Source organism: Exophiala dermatitidis (assembly GCF_000230625.1).
Source record: "Exophiala dermatitidis NIH/UT8656 unplaced genomic scaffold supercont1.6, whole genome shotgun sequence".
NCBI lineage: Eukaryota > Fungi > Ascomycota > Eurotiomycetes > Chaetothyriales > Herpotrichiellaceae > Exophiala > Exophiala dermatitidis.
In genome coordinates this window covers 865,177-880,071 of record NW_008751651.1, presented here as the reverse complement: position 1 = coordinate 880,071, position 14,895 = coordinate 865,177, and the positions used below count along the sequence as shown (strand labels likewise).

Below are 14,895 nucleotides of genomic sequence, written 5' to 3'. Positions count from 1 at the left end.
ACTAGTCAAGTATTGCCGCGGGAGCACCCATCCAATCGGAAAAAGGGTCATTATACTGGGACAATACAGGCTTACGGATACCAGGGACCGTACAACTGTAGTACCTTACCTATGGTACCTTACCTATGTATACCTAGGTACCTACCTAGGTAGGTATGTGTATACTCCTCCTACTACGAGTATAGCATTCTTCTGAAAGGTCAAACTACTAGTACACGCATTATTTTCCACATTCGAAAGGAATTGAGACCCCTTACGCTGCACGAGAAGACAGAAGAGCAGCGAATCCCCGTTGAAGGCTCGGGCCATATTATCAGTAACCCGGGTTGTACGACCCGGGCAAGATCGAGGTTTTCGAATCAAGGTACCAAGTTGTTGCGAAGCAGGGTCCTGGGATTCGACGGGGGTTCGAGTGAAACAGTGTGGCTGTGTAGGGATTTGAGATATGTTACCACTACCTCGCGCTAGTAAAGAATACAGCCACCTTGCCTGTCCGGCTCCAAGCCTCACCTTGCAAGGACTACTACGCGCTCGAGCTTCTCATCAATGAAAGCGTCACGGTCGTCGTCGGCCTTGCTGCGGATCCTTAGGACAAGACGAAGCGGAAACACAGCCTTTCCTGTCTTCAGATTCACACGATGGATTTATCCGACACTATGTCCTCTCACCGTCCCTGGTTCACTGCAGTGCCAGCAGTTACCAATGGCCTTTTCCGTTTCCACCAGGGCGATTTCCAGCCTGCCCCGCACCTTTCCAACCGACGGCTTTGAAATGCTTCCATTGCATGAGAAGTATGAAGAGGAGGGGATCCCAGGCTACAAAGCCGAACGCTTCTACCCCGTGCGGCTCGGCGAGGTCTTTGAATCACGATACCAGGTCGTTGCCAAGTTGGGGTTTGGTACAGTTTCTACCGTCTGGCTGTGTCGAGATCTCGAGTACGTACTACGTTTCAAAGCATCCCTACCTCTTGTCTATTGTCTGTGTTGTGGCATCATGCTAACCGGGGCGGTTATTCTCTTTTTCCAGAGAAAATGTCCTTCTCACGCTCAAAGTCTGCATTGCTGGTGAGGATTGTACGAGTGAATTCGCTGTCTCAGACCTTGTCAATTCAACCGATGGAAACCACCCCGGCAAAGCAAGATTGCGCATAGTTCTCAACCACTTTCAGATCCAGGGCCATAATGGAACTACTCATCGATGTCTACTCTATACACCACTCGGCTTGACCGAGACCGACTTTCGAAACTTGTTGCCGGAAAAGGTCTTTAGCAAGGGACTCCTACAACAAAGCTTACTTTTGATTTTGGGTGGTTTGGACTTTTTGCACCAAATAGGTGTGGTACATACAGGTATAATTCTCCCTTGCCTTTGCTGGGTACGTCAAACTTGAATGATTCACTTGCTGAATCACCTGTCACTGCGCTTATAGATCTATCGCCAAACAATATCCTTCTGGGTATCAGAGATGACGACGACGCAATTGCCAAAGTGGAACGCGCGGAACAGGAAAATCCGTCTGCTCGAAAGGTTCTTCCCGATGGTCGAGTCATCCACCTTTCCTACACTATGCCGCTTACCGATGGCGAGCCTATGATTACCGACTTTGGCGCCGCTCGGTTGGGTGAGCCAGGCAAGAAGCAGAAGTTTGTGGGAGATGTCATGCCGGGTTTTTATAGGGCGCCAGAAATCATTTTGGGTATGGAATGGGATGATAAGATTGATATTTGGGCTGTTGGACTCATGGTATGTATATATTCCCCTCCAGGCCCTGTTGGATGGAACAAGAAGAGATCTCAAGATCGATCAACGGCTTAGACAATGAAAAAACCAAACAGATGTGGGATCTCTTGGAAGGACACCGACTCTTCCGTGCAGTAAAGGACGGCTACCTCGATGACGAGTTACACCTTGCCGAGATGGTCGCGCTGATGGGTCCGCCGCCGAAGGAGGCTTTGGAACGGGCTCGGGCCCAAGAAAGGAGCAGTGCCAGTCGATACTGGGACGATCAAGGTGAGCTGAACCCAGACTCTTGCAAGTCACCGCAGAAGGAACGAAAATACAAGAGACATGCACATATGGTTTCGTTTTACTTTGTGTATGGCTTGCTGGACTGAGCTGACTGACGCTGACTTACAACTTTGTGACAAACTAATAGGCAACTGGATCGCCTCGACGCCGATCCCAAACCAAAGCCTTGAAACGCTCGAGAGTCGTCTGGACGGTAACGACAAAATGTTGTTCCTTGCCTTGATGCGCAAAATTCTCCGCTGGCGTCCTGAAGATAGGCCGTCTGCGTTGGAGCTTCTGGAGGATGAATTCTTGTGCCAGTGCATACCACCACCCTGACCAAAACGTCAACTTCCTCAGGAGTCATTGGGACTTGACTTGCATTGCATTGCATTGCAGTAATGTACAAAGATTTCCATGCAATGCACATCCAATCACATGTTGGCGTGGTATGGTAGAGTGAGGTAGAGAAATGAAATAATGATAGATTTTGAGCTTGACCTTAGCTAAGCCAGGCTGGGCTGGGCCAGGCAAGGCAGCATGGTTGGACTTGGTTGATCGAGCCCTGCATTTTTATCCAAGATCATCATGATCCCATTGGCGGCGGGAGAGTTTCAAAGGCAGAGAGAGTGGAATCCATCTGCTGGAGATAAAGGGAATACGAAGACAAAAAGGAAAAAAACAAAGCACGCGGAAAAAAAGTGTAGTGCATTCTTTGGCATCATGATTCTTTACTATTCCCTAGAAACTTGCAGCAGCTATCCTAGTATGTCTGAAGGTGTCCGAGTCTCCTGCCACAATGTTGAATTGTGCATAATTAGTACTAGTAGTATCCAACCAAAAACATGGAATTAATTGCAGTGATTTGTCCCTCCAACTGACCCTCCGCTGTACATACCTAGGTATGCATAGCCTGTAGGGCAGCTAACCAAGTTTCCTCACAAATTTGACTGTCATAGTCATAGTCACTCACTCGCTCGCCCACTCAAGGGCCGTACATGTCATCCGAGTCCGTCTCAATGACGTCTTCCCATTCAGACTCAGAGTATACAGATTGTAGTTGCGCCGAGCCGTAGATTTGACTTGGCGGTGTACGTGGTGCAGTTGTGTTTCCTGCATTTGCATTCTGAGGAGTCGCCGCCCGGGCGCGAGTATTTCCTGGTGCGTTGGCGTTGGCATTAGCATTGTATAGATGATGACCTTGGTAATGGAAGTCGGCGGCCGTGTCATTGACATTGAGATCGGAACGCGATGCCATTCGATCTGAGGTCTGCGCAATGATTCGTCTCAATCGGTCAATTTCCGCATCCCGGTGTCTCAAAGCCTCCCACGCCATCAACAGCTCAGGCTCAAGGACGCGGGTCGCTTTGAACTGCCACTCGGCAGCCTGGCCGTGCAGAGCTTGGTTCTCCAATGCTAGTGCTTGAAAATCGGTCGCCGCCCGGTCGACTGCGTATCGTAGTCCTCTGATGGCAGGGAGAGCGTTCTGCGCGGCGAACAGGCCCCGTTCCATGTGGCGGAGGTGTTGGCCTTCGCTCTGAATGCTGCTGGGGAGAGACCAGTCGCCTGCTAGGGCGCCGGGGACGACTGGGTGGCCGTAGCCTTCCGGGTCGTTGATGTTGATTGTTGAGATGTGCTCGGGACGATGTTCATGATTCAGGGGTGCGGGAGCTGGTGCTGCTGCTGCCGCTGGACCTTGGGGTTGGGGTCGAGGACGTCCATGCTGGAGTTCCCATTGCTGAGAACCGACTCGCACAAGATGTTTGCTTTCGGCGCTGGGAAACTCGTCAGAGTCAAAGTCTGACCAGCGGCGCTCGTTCTCTTTCCCTTTGTCGTTGTTTGGTTGGAGTTCCCATTCTTGGGTGTTGACACGCACGAGATGCTTGCTTCTCGTGCTGGGGAATTCGTCTGAGTCAAAGTCTGACCAGCGACGCTCTGGCTCTTTCCCTTTTCCTTTGTTAGGTTGAAGCTCCCATTCTTCCGAGTTGACGCGCACAAGATGTTTGCTCTCAGCACTGGGGAACTCGTCCGAGCTAAAGTCAGACCAGCGACGTGGTGGAGACTCTGCAGCAGGGTATGGATTGGGAATGTGAAGAGTAGGTCGTGGATCAGGAATGTGGAGACTAGGCTGTGGACTGTGAGTCTCACTGTCAGTCTCACTGTCAATCTCACTGTCAATCTCAAGACTAAGAGTAGGCCGTGTATCTGGGATGTGGAGACTAGGCTGTGGACTGTCAATGTAAAGAGTAGGTCTTGGGTCTGGAATATTAAGACTAGGCTGCGGACTCGGAGTGTGAAGAGTACGCTCTTGCAACTGTACAGATCGAGGACCAGCCTCTGAAACCCGTGCTGATGAAGAACCGCCCTGTTCCACAAACGGGTCGATTAGGCCACTTGTCAAAACGAAGTTGTCGCCCAGAATTGCCGGCGTACGATGGCTCCATTTCGACGAGGATGCCTCGCCACAGCTGCTGGATGCTACCACCTGTGGTGCAGAAGAAGCATCCAAAATATCAGACAGCCGAGGGAATGGTGTTGGGGGTCTGGCATAAATTGACGACCTCGGCCGAAAGATTTGCGCATTGACGTCGTCACTAACACTTGGCTTGGGACCGTGTCTGGAGGCCAATGGGAGAGGAGACCCCGTTCTAGCAGACTCGGACTGAAGAATGCCAGAGGCCGGGGAGTTTGCTGGAACAGTATCAAGTACTAGGGGTATAGAGGACGGGCCATCTTGGTTCCGAGGCTGGGCTTGGTTCATCAAGGTCAGTTCTGACTCGATGGGCCATAGGGCAAAGTTGTCGGCCGCCCGCCGTTGGTTCAGGAACGTATATTCTCTATAGTATAGGCCTGGGCCGGAGGTTGCACCGCCACGCTGGCCAGATGTCTCTTGAGAGGATTCATCATCATCATTAGATGATTCGGTAGACGAGACATCCGCAATACTGGAACCATCAATGTAATTGGTGTCGACAAAACGCAAAATTGATCCTGATACTTGCGGAGCTGTGGTTTCAACAGCAACTTGGGTCACCGTTTCAGCGGCTGGGATTGGAGCATGAGCGTTCGTTGTCGTTGTTGCAGGTTCCTCAATTGGGTCTGGGGTCGGAGCGGTAACAGAACTGCTTGGGCTGGCTGCTGCCGCTTCCTGGACCAGTCTCGCAATGGGAGATACATTTCGATGATGGAAGGAATGGTGGCGTAGTAACTGTGATGTGGTAGAGCTGACCTTCCGGAGGACAGAACTCACCTTCGCCCTGGAGCGGCGGATTAGATCCTTGGACGTGGGCATCTTGTTGGGGAAATGGCTTACCTTTTGATGAGTGTTCGGATGAAGCTTACCGATAGTCACACTTCAGTCGTCAAAGTTTGCACAGGATGCTGTAACTTGTGGTTGAAAGTGAGATGTTTGATGGCTGCATTTGTACTTCTGAGTTGAGGGTCGTGTTCTTGTGTTGAGAAAATGGTGAAGAGAATGCATTGGAAACAGGAGATATTTATGTTAATTGGATCCCACAGTGAAGCAGACATCGGGCTTCAGGCAGTAATTTGCCATCTTCTTGACTGCCCACTGCCCACTGCCCACGGCCAACTGCCCACTGCCGGCCAGGGCCTGAAAGACGGTGTCGGAATTGCTTTGTGTTCTTTGCCTGCCATGTCTCAGGTTGTCTCATAATGCCAAACCTATGCGGAGATGCAGGGTAAGATAGCTGCTTCGTGAGTTTGCACTGGCATTCGCCTGGAACCATCTATCAATGACCGGAAACAGGCTAACATTTGCTATATCGTCGACAGTGCCCTGTACTATTAGCGGCGCTGATGCCATGCATCAGCGAATGGAGGCAGATTGCATGCCCTGAGCTCTGCAAGGCAGTGGGCAAGACCTTACAATGACAATGAGCGGAAACAAAGACAACAAGCTTTCCCCTCTTTTGTTCAGAAATGGGAATGAATGAGAACAAAGAGTTAAAGTCCTTCGGTAGAGGAAGACATAATCACCAAATACAAGCAAATTTCGGCAGTGCATCCATCCTGCTGGAACAGAAACAGCTCCGAATAGGCAGTGCCATTTCTAAGCAAGCTTTGAATGTCCTGGGTAGTGTCCGGAAACCGGCCTTGTCACAGGCGGGCTGATGTGGAAAGAGCCAAACCAGCTAGGGTGAGATACTAGTATTGGAGCACTCACAATGACTTGAGAGACTTCGGACGACGAAAGGAGAGTAGGACGCTCTGTCTCATCCACAGCTTGAATGTTGTTGTACGTTGTCGTTCCGAGCCTTGTACTGCGGAACTGTGCGCTTCAGACGCAAGGCTGGCTGATATGGCCAATGAAAGTACAATGTACAGCTCATACTAGTGATCCTCCGTACGCTGCTTAGTCATGTATCGAAACCTCTCTCACTTGCCTCTCACAGCACCCTTTAGTGACGGGTGAAGCAGAATACAATCAACGATCTAAAATACAAGAGGCTTGTCCAGCCGGAAACCTACGAATTTGTGTCCTCCATCACGTCTTGGTTACTCACCAAACCTGGTTGATACGTGCCATCTTTCACCGTTACTTCTTCTTGCGATAACTTGAACTATCCATCCCGCCTTTTCCAACTCGTTGAATCTCCCACGACCAGTACTAGTATTACTCCGCTAGACTGTTGTCTAGAGAATCTACTATACCAGAACCACTTTGCCGGCTTCAGCCAACTCGAGCTGCGGCGATGTCTGGAGGTACGACAGATCTATGTCTCACAACGACCCGTGCTGATCGGAGAACTTAAGTCCTCGGACCTGGCTAACCTTGGGCCAGATACCCCCAAGATTGTCCCTCTCACTTGCCATGGTCATTCACGACCGGTTACTCACTTGAGTTTCTCTTCCATTGTGGATGGTGACCAATATTATCTCATCTCGGCCTGCAAAGGTATGTCTCCTTGAATATCTTGGTTCAGCACATGCCTAACATATCGCCAGACAATAATCCTATGTTGAGAGATGGAATTACAGGGGACTGGTATGTGCCGCTCCAAAGCAACCATGATCTCAAGCAAGCTTAACAGTCATGCAGGATAGGAACCTTCATCGGACACAAGGGCGCAGTGTGGTCGGCGAGACTGTCATCTGATGCTAAAATTGCAGCCACTGGCTCGGCAGACTTCTCAGCGTGAGATGAGTTCTCGTGCTCTGTTGGCACAACTTGCTGATGATAATTCAGGAGAATCTGGGATCCTCAGACGGGAGAATGTCTGCATATCCTTAACCACGACCACATTGTACGAGCTGTTGCGTTTCCCATACAGGACAACCCGCAGTGCGTGGCCACTGGAGGTCAAGACAAGAAGCTGAAAATCTTCGACCTCACCAGAGGAGGCAGTGCGATTTCTCCAGCACAGGCAAATGGCTCATCCCCAGCCACCCCTTCCGTCACTTCGGAGGGACTCGAAATCGGTGCCGGACAACACGGCGGAACAATCAAGTCCATTGTCTGGAACGTCGACTACAACATAGTCACAACAGCCTGCGAAGACAAGACCATACGATGGTGGGATCTAAGAATGCAGGGCATGATCTCAAGCTTCCGAACCGAACGAGACATCGGATCGTGCGAATTATCCACCAACAGGTCGGAGGACAGTGATCCAGGCATCCTAAGTGTGGCCGCCGGGCATTCGTGCTACTTCTTCGACGCAGGTCGACCCGCAGAACTCATCAAGCAAGTCAACTTCGACCACGATGTTGCCAGCGTGGCCATCAACCCTTCGAGTGGCAAGTTCGTCACCGGTGGTCACAAAGACACGTGGGTTCGAGTATGGGATTTCGCGGAGGAGAAAGAACTGGGTACGTACAGGTGTGGCCCTTGATACGCGAAGATGTGCTAACATCATTCACAGAGGTGCTCAAAGGCCATCATGGCCCAATCTGGACCATCGCCTTCTCGCCCGACGGCAAGCTCTATGCTACGGGTAGTGAAGACGGAACTATTAAACTGTGGAAAGCTTGCAAGGGACCTTATGGCCTATGGCGGTGAGCTGGCGACAGACATCAGCTTTTGATGCTTCTGCTTTGCAACAATGTCGTCGAAACATTGCAATAGCGGCAAACCAGCTGGGGTCAGTCTGAAATTTGGTAAGATGTTGCAGGCCAAGTCCCTTGTCTCTTATACCGCCTAGTAGTCGGTAGCGAAGGGACCTGACTCGCAGCACAATTCGGCGGCTGACAGAAAGGGGCTCAGCTCATAGGTGGATGATGTGCACACATGCAGCACTTCAGTGCGTTCAATTGGTGCAGCCTCTCTTCCCTGGTCCTGCCCTGGATCGGAACATGCATAAGCTCTCGAAGAGAAAAAAATGTTAGAGGCAGGGTTGCGGGAGCTTGGTGAAGCGGAAGCTTGAGCTTTCTGAGAGGAACGGATCGGACACTGGCCCCATCGCAAAGTAGCGGTCGATCTCCAACGGCCTGGAACTGAAATAGCTGAAAGCTTTTGGCTTCGACGCGCTATGCTCAGGGCAGGGCGAAAGTGCGCACTGCCGGGACTAAAAGCGTTGACAGTGTTGAGCAGCTGTCAACCGACAGCTTGCCTGCAAAAGCAGTAGTAGCAGAGCGCAAAAAGGGGTCACCAGGAAAATGCCATCGAATCCAATCGTTGCGGGCGTTTTTCGAAGTGTCAATTGTATAGAACGCGTTCACAAACTGCCGCCGCCTTTAGAAAACTGCGGCCTCGTTCAAGTCGTAGTCTTTCTCTGCTCGACTTGGCAGCTTCACACCGCCAGCCAGCCTCGGATTGTCCACCACTGCATTGCTGCTGAGATATATTGTATGTTTCCTTATTGCCAGGATCGCCAAATCCCACTCGTGGCTAGGTGTTAATACCAGAGCAGAAATTCCGCTCTAATACTCGCTACCAGTCCCGGAGCTGGCCCGGGGCAACTTGACTTCACCGTCTTTCCCACACCCACGGCACTTCTTGTATTCACTATCGTTCAAGTTCCGCCCAATGCCAAACCACCGCTCCTCTAGGACCATCATGTCCTAGCAAGAGAAAGTGTGCTGTCAACCACATCTGTCACTCGCTTGTCCACCCTTCCGACTTTCAAGTCGTTCCGAATCGCTACCGGAAACACGCAGTGTCTGCGCTGGTCGCTCACACCTCACCACTAGACGTCTTCCCGCTCGCTACATAGCAGATTGCCTACCATCTCGTGCGTTCGATTTTGCGTGTTCCCACCAGCCGCTCATTCATCCCGAGCGCTTGGGGGCGATCTCGCAACATGGACTGCAAGAATTTGAAAGACCAAGAGAAATTAGAGAGAATATGTCAGTCGACGACCAACCGGCGGCCACACAATGAGACCCCATCCCAAAAGACAGCATGGCCTAGATGGCATGAAAGAGGCAAACAAAAGAGCAGCGTGGCCCTCGCTTGTGCCTGGGTGGTGGACCACCAGATTGGTAAGTCGAGGCAGTTTTGAGGAGATATGGGCGGACTTTTGCTAAAGTACCTGTCAGCTATATCGGCGAACCTCATATCAATGCTTTTCTTCGTGCACATATTCTTTCCATCGGCACGGCATCACACACAAAAGTTCTTCCGCATATCGTACTACAACCCGCTAACTGGCATGTTCGCGCTCGGATGGGACGACATCTTCTTCGTGTTTTACTGGATCATTGTGTTCAGCGGGCTGCGATGTGCCGTAATGGACTATTTCCTTGCACCGTTGGCGTCGGCGCTGGGCATCAAGAAGAAAAAGCCAAAAGTCAGATTCGCGGAACAAGCATGGCTTCTGCTGTACTACAGCATTTCCTGGTCCGTCGGCATGTACACCATGTACACCTCGGACTATTGGTTGGACCTGCGAGCATTGTGGCGGAACTGGCCGGTTCGGGAGATGGAAGGGCTGGCGAAATGGTACTACCTGGTCCAGTTCGGCTTCTACCTTCAGCAAATTGTCGTGGTCAACATCGAGGAGCGCCGCAAGGATTACCTCCAGATGTTTGTCCACCACATCATCACCTGTTGTCTCATCTTCACCTCATACGGCTACCACCAGTATCGGGTTGGCACGCTCATCATGTCCCTGATGGACATTGTGGACGTGATCCTACCCTTGGCCAAAACCCTGAAGTATCTGCACTTCAACGTTGCATGTGACATTGCGTTTGGCGTCTTCATGGTTACCTGGTTCGTTACCCGACATGTGCTGTACATTGTGGTCTTGTACGGTATTTATGCCCACATCCCACAGGAGATTCGATATGGGTGCTACAAGGGAAGCGTGCTGGATCTCCAGGGCCCACTGCCCATCCCAGATGATTGGGACCACCTGACCCAACCGTTCCGTGACCCCGTCGGACTGGTGTGTTGGAACAACAAGATCAAATGGGCGTTTCTGCTCTCGCTGTTTGCATTGCAAGTCGTGCTACTCGTGTGGTTCGCCGCCATCATTAGAGTCGCCTACAAAGTCATCACTGGTCAAGGGGCCGAAGACGTCCGCTCAGACGACGAAGACGATGAAGAAGAGGACGAAGACAACAACATCCGAACTGCCAGGGCCCCTCATAGCGCTCCCGAGAACAAAGCAAACAATTACATCGATTCAGTCCAACTCTGCGTCGAGCCCCATCACGAGACTGAAATCCTCAGCACAGATCCCACGTTCTCCTTATCCAATTCAAACAAGTCTTCTTCTCGTGCCGAGCTCGCCCGGTCGACCTCCTCGAGCAGCGGCCGGCGGAAGCTCAAGCCCGAATCGGCCCACGCCTCGGGCGTCAATCGACTTGCTGCAAGCAGTGATCGCAAGGAACTCTTGGGCCGCATCGGCTGTGATAAAGGCACTGCTTCCGACTAGCAGCTTGCGGGCTCCGCTGGGATAGCAGTATCTAAAAATGACTTGAGAAGACTACCCTACTGGTGGCATGAATTACGAGGGCGCACAATAGTGAAGTCCTCACTGATTTTTAGACCACGTCTTGGAATGAACGATATACTAGTAGCGAGAATAGACATGAGGGCTGCCATGATAGCCCCAGCAATGAAGACCAAAATGAAACGTACATATCTTGCGCCTTTCGGCGATGAACAATAGTACACTTTATGGACAGTCTTACGACGCCCTTGTTCCCTGCCCGCATGCTGCAAGTACTAGTAGTATATTACACCGTGTTGTCCATCAAGTTGATCTTTGTCTATGGTGAGATTACAGCAGTGAGGCCTGCCAGGACGACCAGACACAGCCACCCGATTGCACCTGTAGAGCTCTTACAGGTACAGGCCTTCAGGTTCACCCTCATTCTTGGTCTTCATGACGCTCTCCTTCGCACTCCGGAAATCGGCCATGTTGACACGCATCCTCCTCTCTCGGAGTGCTCGCAACCCAGCCTCGGAACAAATGGCTTTGATGTCCGCTCCGCTGAGGTCATCTTTCTGAGCAATGAACTCGTCCAGGTCGACGTCGTCCGCCAAGCTCATCTTGCTGGTGTGGAGGGTGAAAATCTTCTTCTTGGTGTTGGTGTCCGGGTTTTCGAAGAGAATCTTGCGGTCGATACGCCCAGGTCGGATCAAGGCAGGGTCCAGGGTTTCGATTTTGTTTGTGGCCATGATAACCTTGACGTCCCCTCTGTCGTCGAAGCCATCCAATTGATTGAGGAGCTCCAGCATAGTTCGCTGAATTTCCCGCTCGCCACCCGACGTCGACTCGTAACGCTTCGTGCCAATAGCATCAATTTCGTCGATGAAGACAATGCTGGGTGCATTTTCCGCCGCAACCTGGAAAAGTTGACGCACTAGCCTTGGGCCATCACCCAGGTATTTCTGAATAAGTTCCGACCCGACGATACGCAGGAACGTGGCGGATGTCTGATTCGCAACAGCCTTCGCAAGCAAAGTCTTACCAGTTCCGGGCGCGCCGTACAGGATGACGCCTTTCGGCGGTTTGATACCCATCTCTTCATACAGCTCGGGATGCAGTAAAGGCAATTCCACAGCTTCGCGGACTTCTTGTATCTGCTGCTCCAAGCCACCAATATCTGCGTAGCTTTCGGTAGGCGCCTTGTCCAATTTCATCACTGACACCAACGGGTCCGCATCATCCGTCAAAACACCAACGACCGAGACCGATTTGTGATGGAGAAGGATGGAGGCGCCCGGTTCGAGAAGATCTTTGTCGACAAACGACATGATAGACACGTAGTACTCGGGCCCGGTGGCGCTGGAGACGATGGCGTGGTCGTCGTCGATAAGCTCCTCCAAATTGCCGACACCCATCGGACTCCCTCTCATGTCATCTACCCGGCTTCGTTCGTCTGCATTGCGATCGGCGGCTTCACCCTCGGCGGCAGCGGCTGGCGTCTGGGCTGATTTGGCCTTGCGTATACGTTCCTGGTTCTCGACGAATTCTTCCTCCAACAGTAAATGATCATGTACTCTCTGCATTCGTAGATATCGCAGCTTGCATCGCGCTGTTGGATAGATCGTGGGCAGCTTCGCGGCGGCGTTCGGTCCAGCTTGCTTGCGCTTCTTCCGTCCGATCCTCGTCGTAGGTTGTGGAGGAGGTTCGTACTTGGGTTTGTCTTTCTGGAAGAGTTGTTAGTACCGGCGATTGACAGTTCGTAATACGTAGCAAGTACCTTCTTGTCTTTATCATCCCTGCCACCTTGGCCTGGAGGACCGCCCCCCAGATTCGATTGTTGATTCCCCTGTCATGGCTGTTAGCATAGCATAGGGGTGAGATCGAGGAGTTCCTTACCATGATGGGTACCGGTTAGTTGTGCTGCTGGCCGATGCTCCAGGCGAACCGACGACAGATTAAGTGAGTAAATGGAGTACAAGGGATGGGCGAAGATGCGTGATGGGGACAGAGACAAAGGTGAAGGCGAAGGCGAGGCCTGGGTGACGATTGCTGTCAGCGCCTGCGGCTCACGGTACATGATTGGCTTGGCGCGGCTGGTTGGCGAAGGTCAACATGGGCCTACTACTAAGTAGTACTGCAGTACCAGTTTTAAGGTGCCCAAGGTATAGGCGCCGATGAACCTACGGGTACCCGGGTAGGTACTTTTACTGGTGGGTTACCGCCTAACAAGCAGTCCACCAGGCACTAGGCAGAGCCTAGGGAGCGAGCCGGAGCCTAGAGCACGAGGCTGAATAAGCGACTCGTCGATTTCGAGTCCCCTATGAAATCACCCCATGCCTGAGCCTGAGGGACGAGGACACGCGATCTACGGCGGAGGAGCCTTCTCCAACTGAACTTCGCTGAACCTGAAAGTGAAGCTGCGCAGTTGCAAACAGCGCCTCTTGTCGTAAGCCATAGACTACGCAACACGTTCACCACTGCATCAGCCAGTATCTTGGTGACACACGACATCCTCAGCATATCATCTGCGGGTCGATTTTCAAACCAGTATATGCAGTCCCGTTCATTTGTCCATCAAACCTCAAACCTATTTTCTCCAGATCTGCCACTCTAAATCAGACGCCTGCGTATCGTTCTCTTCCGCTGTGATTCTGCCTCCGGGACGCATCCTCAGTCTTCTTACAGTTGACTTCTAGAGCCTCATAGACACCTCTCAGTTTCCCAGAGATAACAATATCAGCACCAGGCAGTCAGATTGTCACGATTGTGTCACGCTGGTAACCCCGCGAACTGGTCACGGATATCTGTGCTCTCAGTCTTTGCGCCTACACAAAGTTCCTAGTTATAGTTCCGGCTTCCAACAAAGCGTTCAGAATGGCAGGGCATAAGGCTCGCCGCATAGCCAAAGATCTGGCCGACATTCGGGCCGACTCTGCTTCTCAGATATTCGCCGAAACCGTGGGAGACAGCATCACCGACCTTCGAGGCTCTTTCAAAGGCCCTGCTGGGACGCCATACGAGGGCGGAACCTACGAAGTCTCCATCAAGATCCCAAACGAATACCCTTTCAAGCCTCCGGTCATGAAGTTTACCACCAAGATCTGGCACCCCAATATCTCCAGTCAGACGGTAAGCTTTGCAAGTCTTCGGATGCGACTCTTGCAGTGCTAACTGTTGCAGGGGGCGATTTGCCTAGATACACTGAGCACTGGCTGGTCGCCAGTTCTGACCATTAAGTCTGCCATGATTTCGTTGCAGTCGCTGCTCAGTTCCCCCGAGCCCAAAGATCCTCAGGACGCCGTGGTGGCACAACAGATGATCAAGAACCCAAAAGAGTTTGAAAGGCAGGCCAGGGAATGGGCAGTTAAATATGCTGGAGCGCCCGCGTCCAATACTGGGGAGAGTAGTGGTGGTGCGACGGACAAGTCTATCGAGGATGCCGAGAAAGAGAGTGAAGAGAGGGAAGAGGCCGCCAATCTTGCAGTCTATGATGGATACAACAAGGATTTAATCGATCGGTTTGTCATGATGGGCTTCGATGTCGAACGAGTGGTGGAGGCTTTCAACTACGTTGGTATTGACCGGAATGGCGGACAAGACTACGAGCTTGAAGAGGCCTACATGGGCGACATCACTGCTCGACTGCTGGGCGAGCCTTGATATGGCCTGACATGAACTGATATGCTGCTGCTTAGTGAGCGATGGTGTTGATACGGTTACAACAATGCATAATCTGGCGTTCAGGCTGTACCTAGGTACAAGTAGGTAGTTTACGAACGCCACAGCTTTACGACAGGCTCAAGTCTCTCAATCTCGGAATCAAGTGCTATGAAACATATGCTTTGACACTTGATATCGTTAGAAGTGTAGTTGTCGTCCAGTACCATGTACTATTATTCCCTTACTGTGTTTTTGATTGAGATGCGGAGGCAACACTGCACAACTTGAACTCGCGCAAACTTCACTTTTATTGCGGCGTTTACACAGTACAATTATCAGGTTGTTGCCTCAACACATTTCACCTCGGAGGTTCATTATTCACACA

At 51.6% G+C, this 14,895-nt stretch overlaps 6 protein-coding genes across 6 annotated transcripts; 4 read left to right on the top strand and 2 right to left on the bottom strand.

Annotated features, from left to right (window-relative positions):
- The first annotated feature begins 103 nt into the window (after positions 1 to 103).
- On the top strand, positions 104 to 2,863 carry HMPREF1120_07148 (non-specific serine/threonine protein kinase). Its single transcript, XM_009161363.1, has 5 exons — positions 104 to 935; positions 1,027 to 1,349; positions 1,430 to 1,743; positions 1,836 to 2,010; positions 2,156 to 2,863. Exons 1-5 carry the CDS (start codon positions 547 to 549, stop codon positions 2,344 to 2,346), a joined length of 1,392 nt encoding a protein of 463 aa, XP_009159611.1. The 5' UTR covers positions 104 to 546; the 3' UTR covers positions 2,347 to 2,863.
- Positions 2,864 to 2,992: 129 nt separating this feature from the next.
- HMPREF1120_07147 (uncharacterized protein) lies at positions 2,993 to 5,299 on the bottom strand (the record flags this gene model as incomplete). The annotated part of the gene is made up of 1 exon (XM_009161362.1): positions 2,993 to 5,299. The coding sequence occupies one exon, from the start codon at positions 5,297 to 5,299 to the stop codon at positions 2,993 to 2,995; it is 2,307 nt and encodes a 768-aa protein (XP_009159610.1).
- A 1,423-nt stretch (positions 5,300 to 6,722) lies between these two features.
- On the top strand, positions 6,723 to 8,029 carry HMPREF1120_07146 (translation initiation factor eIF-3 subunit 2; the record flags this gene model as incomplete). Its single annotated transcript, XM_009161361.1, has 6 exons — positions 6,723 to 6,732; positions 6,812 to 6,925; positions 6,976 to 7,015; positions 7,070 to 7,165; positions 7,217 to 7,839; positions 7,893 to 8,029. 6 exons carry the CDS (start codon positions 6,723 to 6,725, stop codon positions 8,027 to 8,029), a joined length of 1,020 nt encoding a protein of 339 aa, XP_009159609.1.
- A 1,240-nt stretch (positions 8,030 to 9,269) lies between these two features.
- On the top strand, positions 9,270 to 10,850 carry HMPREF1120_07145 (acyl-CoA-dependent ceramide synthase; the record flags this gene model as incomplete). The annotated part of the gene is made up of 2 exons (XM_009161360.1): positions 9,270 to 9,450; positions 9,508 to 10,850. 2 exons carry the CDS (start codon positions 9,270 to 9,272, stop codon positions 10,848 to 10,850), a joined length of 1,524 nt encoding a protein of 507 aa, XP_009159608.1.
- A 410-nt stretch (positions 10,851 to 11,260) lies between these two features.
- HMPREF1120_07144 (26S proteasome regulatory subunit T2) lies at positions 11,261 to 12,927 on the bottom strand (the record flags this gene model as incomplete). The annotated part of the gene is made up of 3 exons (XM_009161359.1): positions 11,261 to 12,574; positions 12,628 to 12,659; positions 12,747 to 12,927. The coding sequence occupies 3 exons, from the start codon at positions 12,925 to 12,927 to the stop codon at positions 11,261 to 11,263; spliced, it is 1,527 nt and encodes a 508-aa protein (XP_009159607.1).
- Positions 12,928 to 13,724: 797 nt separating this feature from the next.
- Positions 13,725 to 14,510, top strand: HMPREF1120_07143 (ubiquitin-conjugating enzyme; the record flags this gene model as incomplete). Its single annotated transcript, XM_009161358.1, has 2 exons — positions 13,725 to 13,979; positions 14,031 to 14,510. 2 exons carry the CDS (start codon positions 13,725 to 13,727, stop codon positions 14,508 to 14,510), a joined length of 735 nt encoding a protein of 244 aa, XP_009159606.1.
- Positions 14,511 to 14,895: the final 385 nt, after the last annotated feature.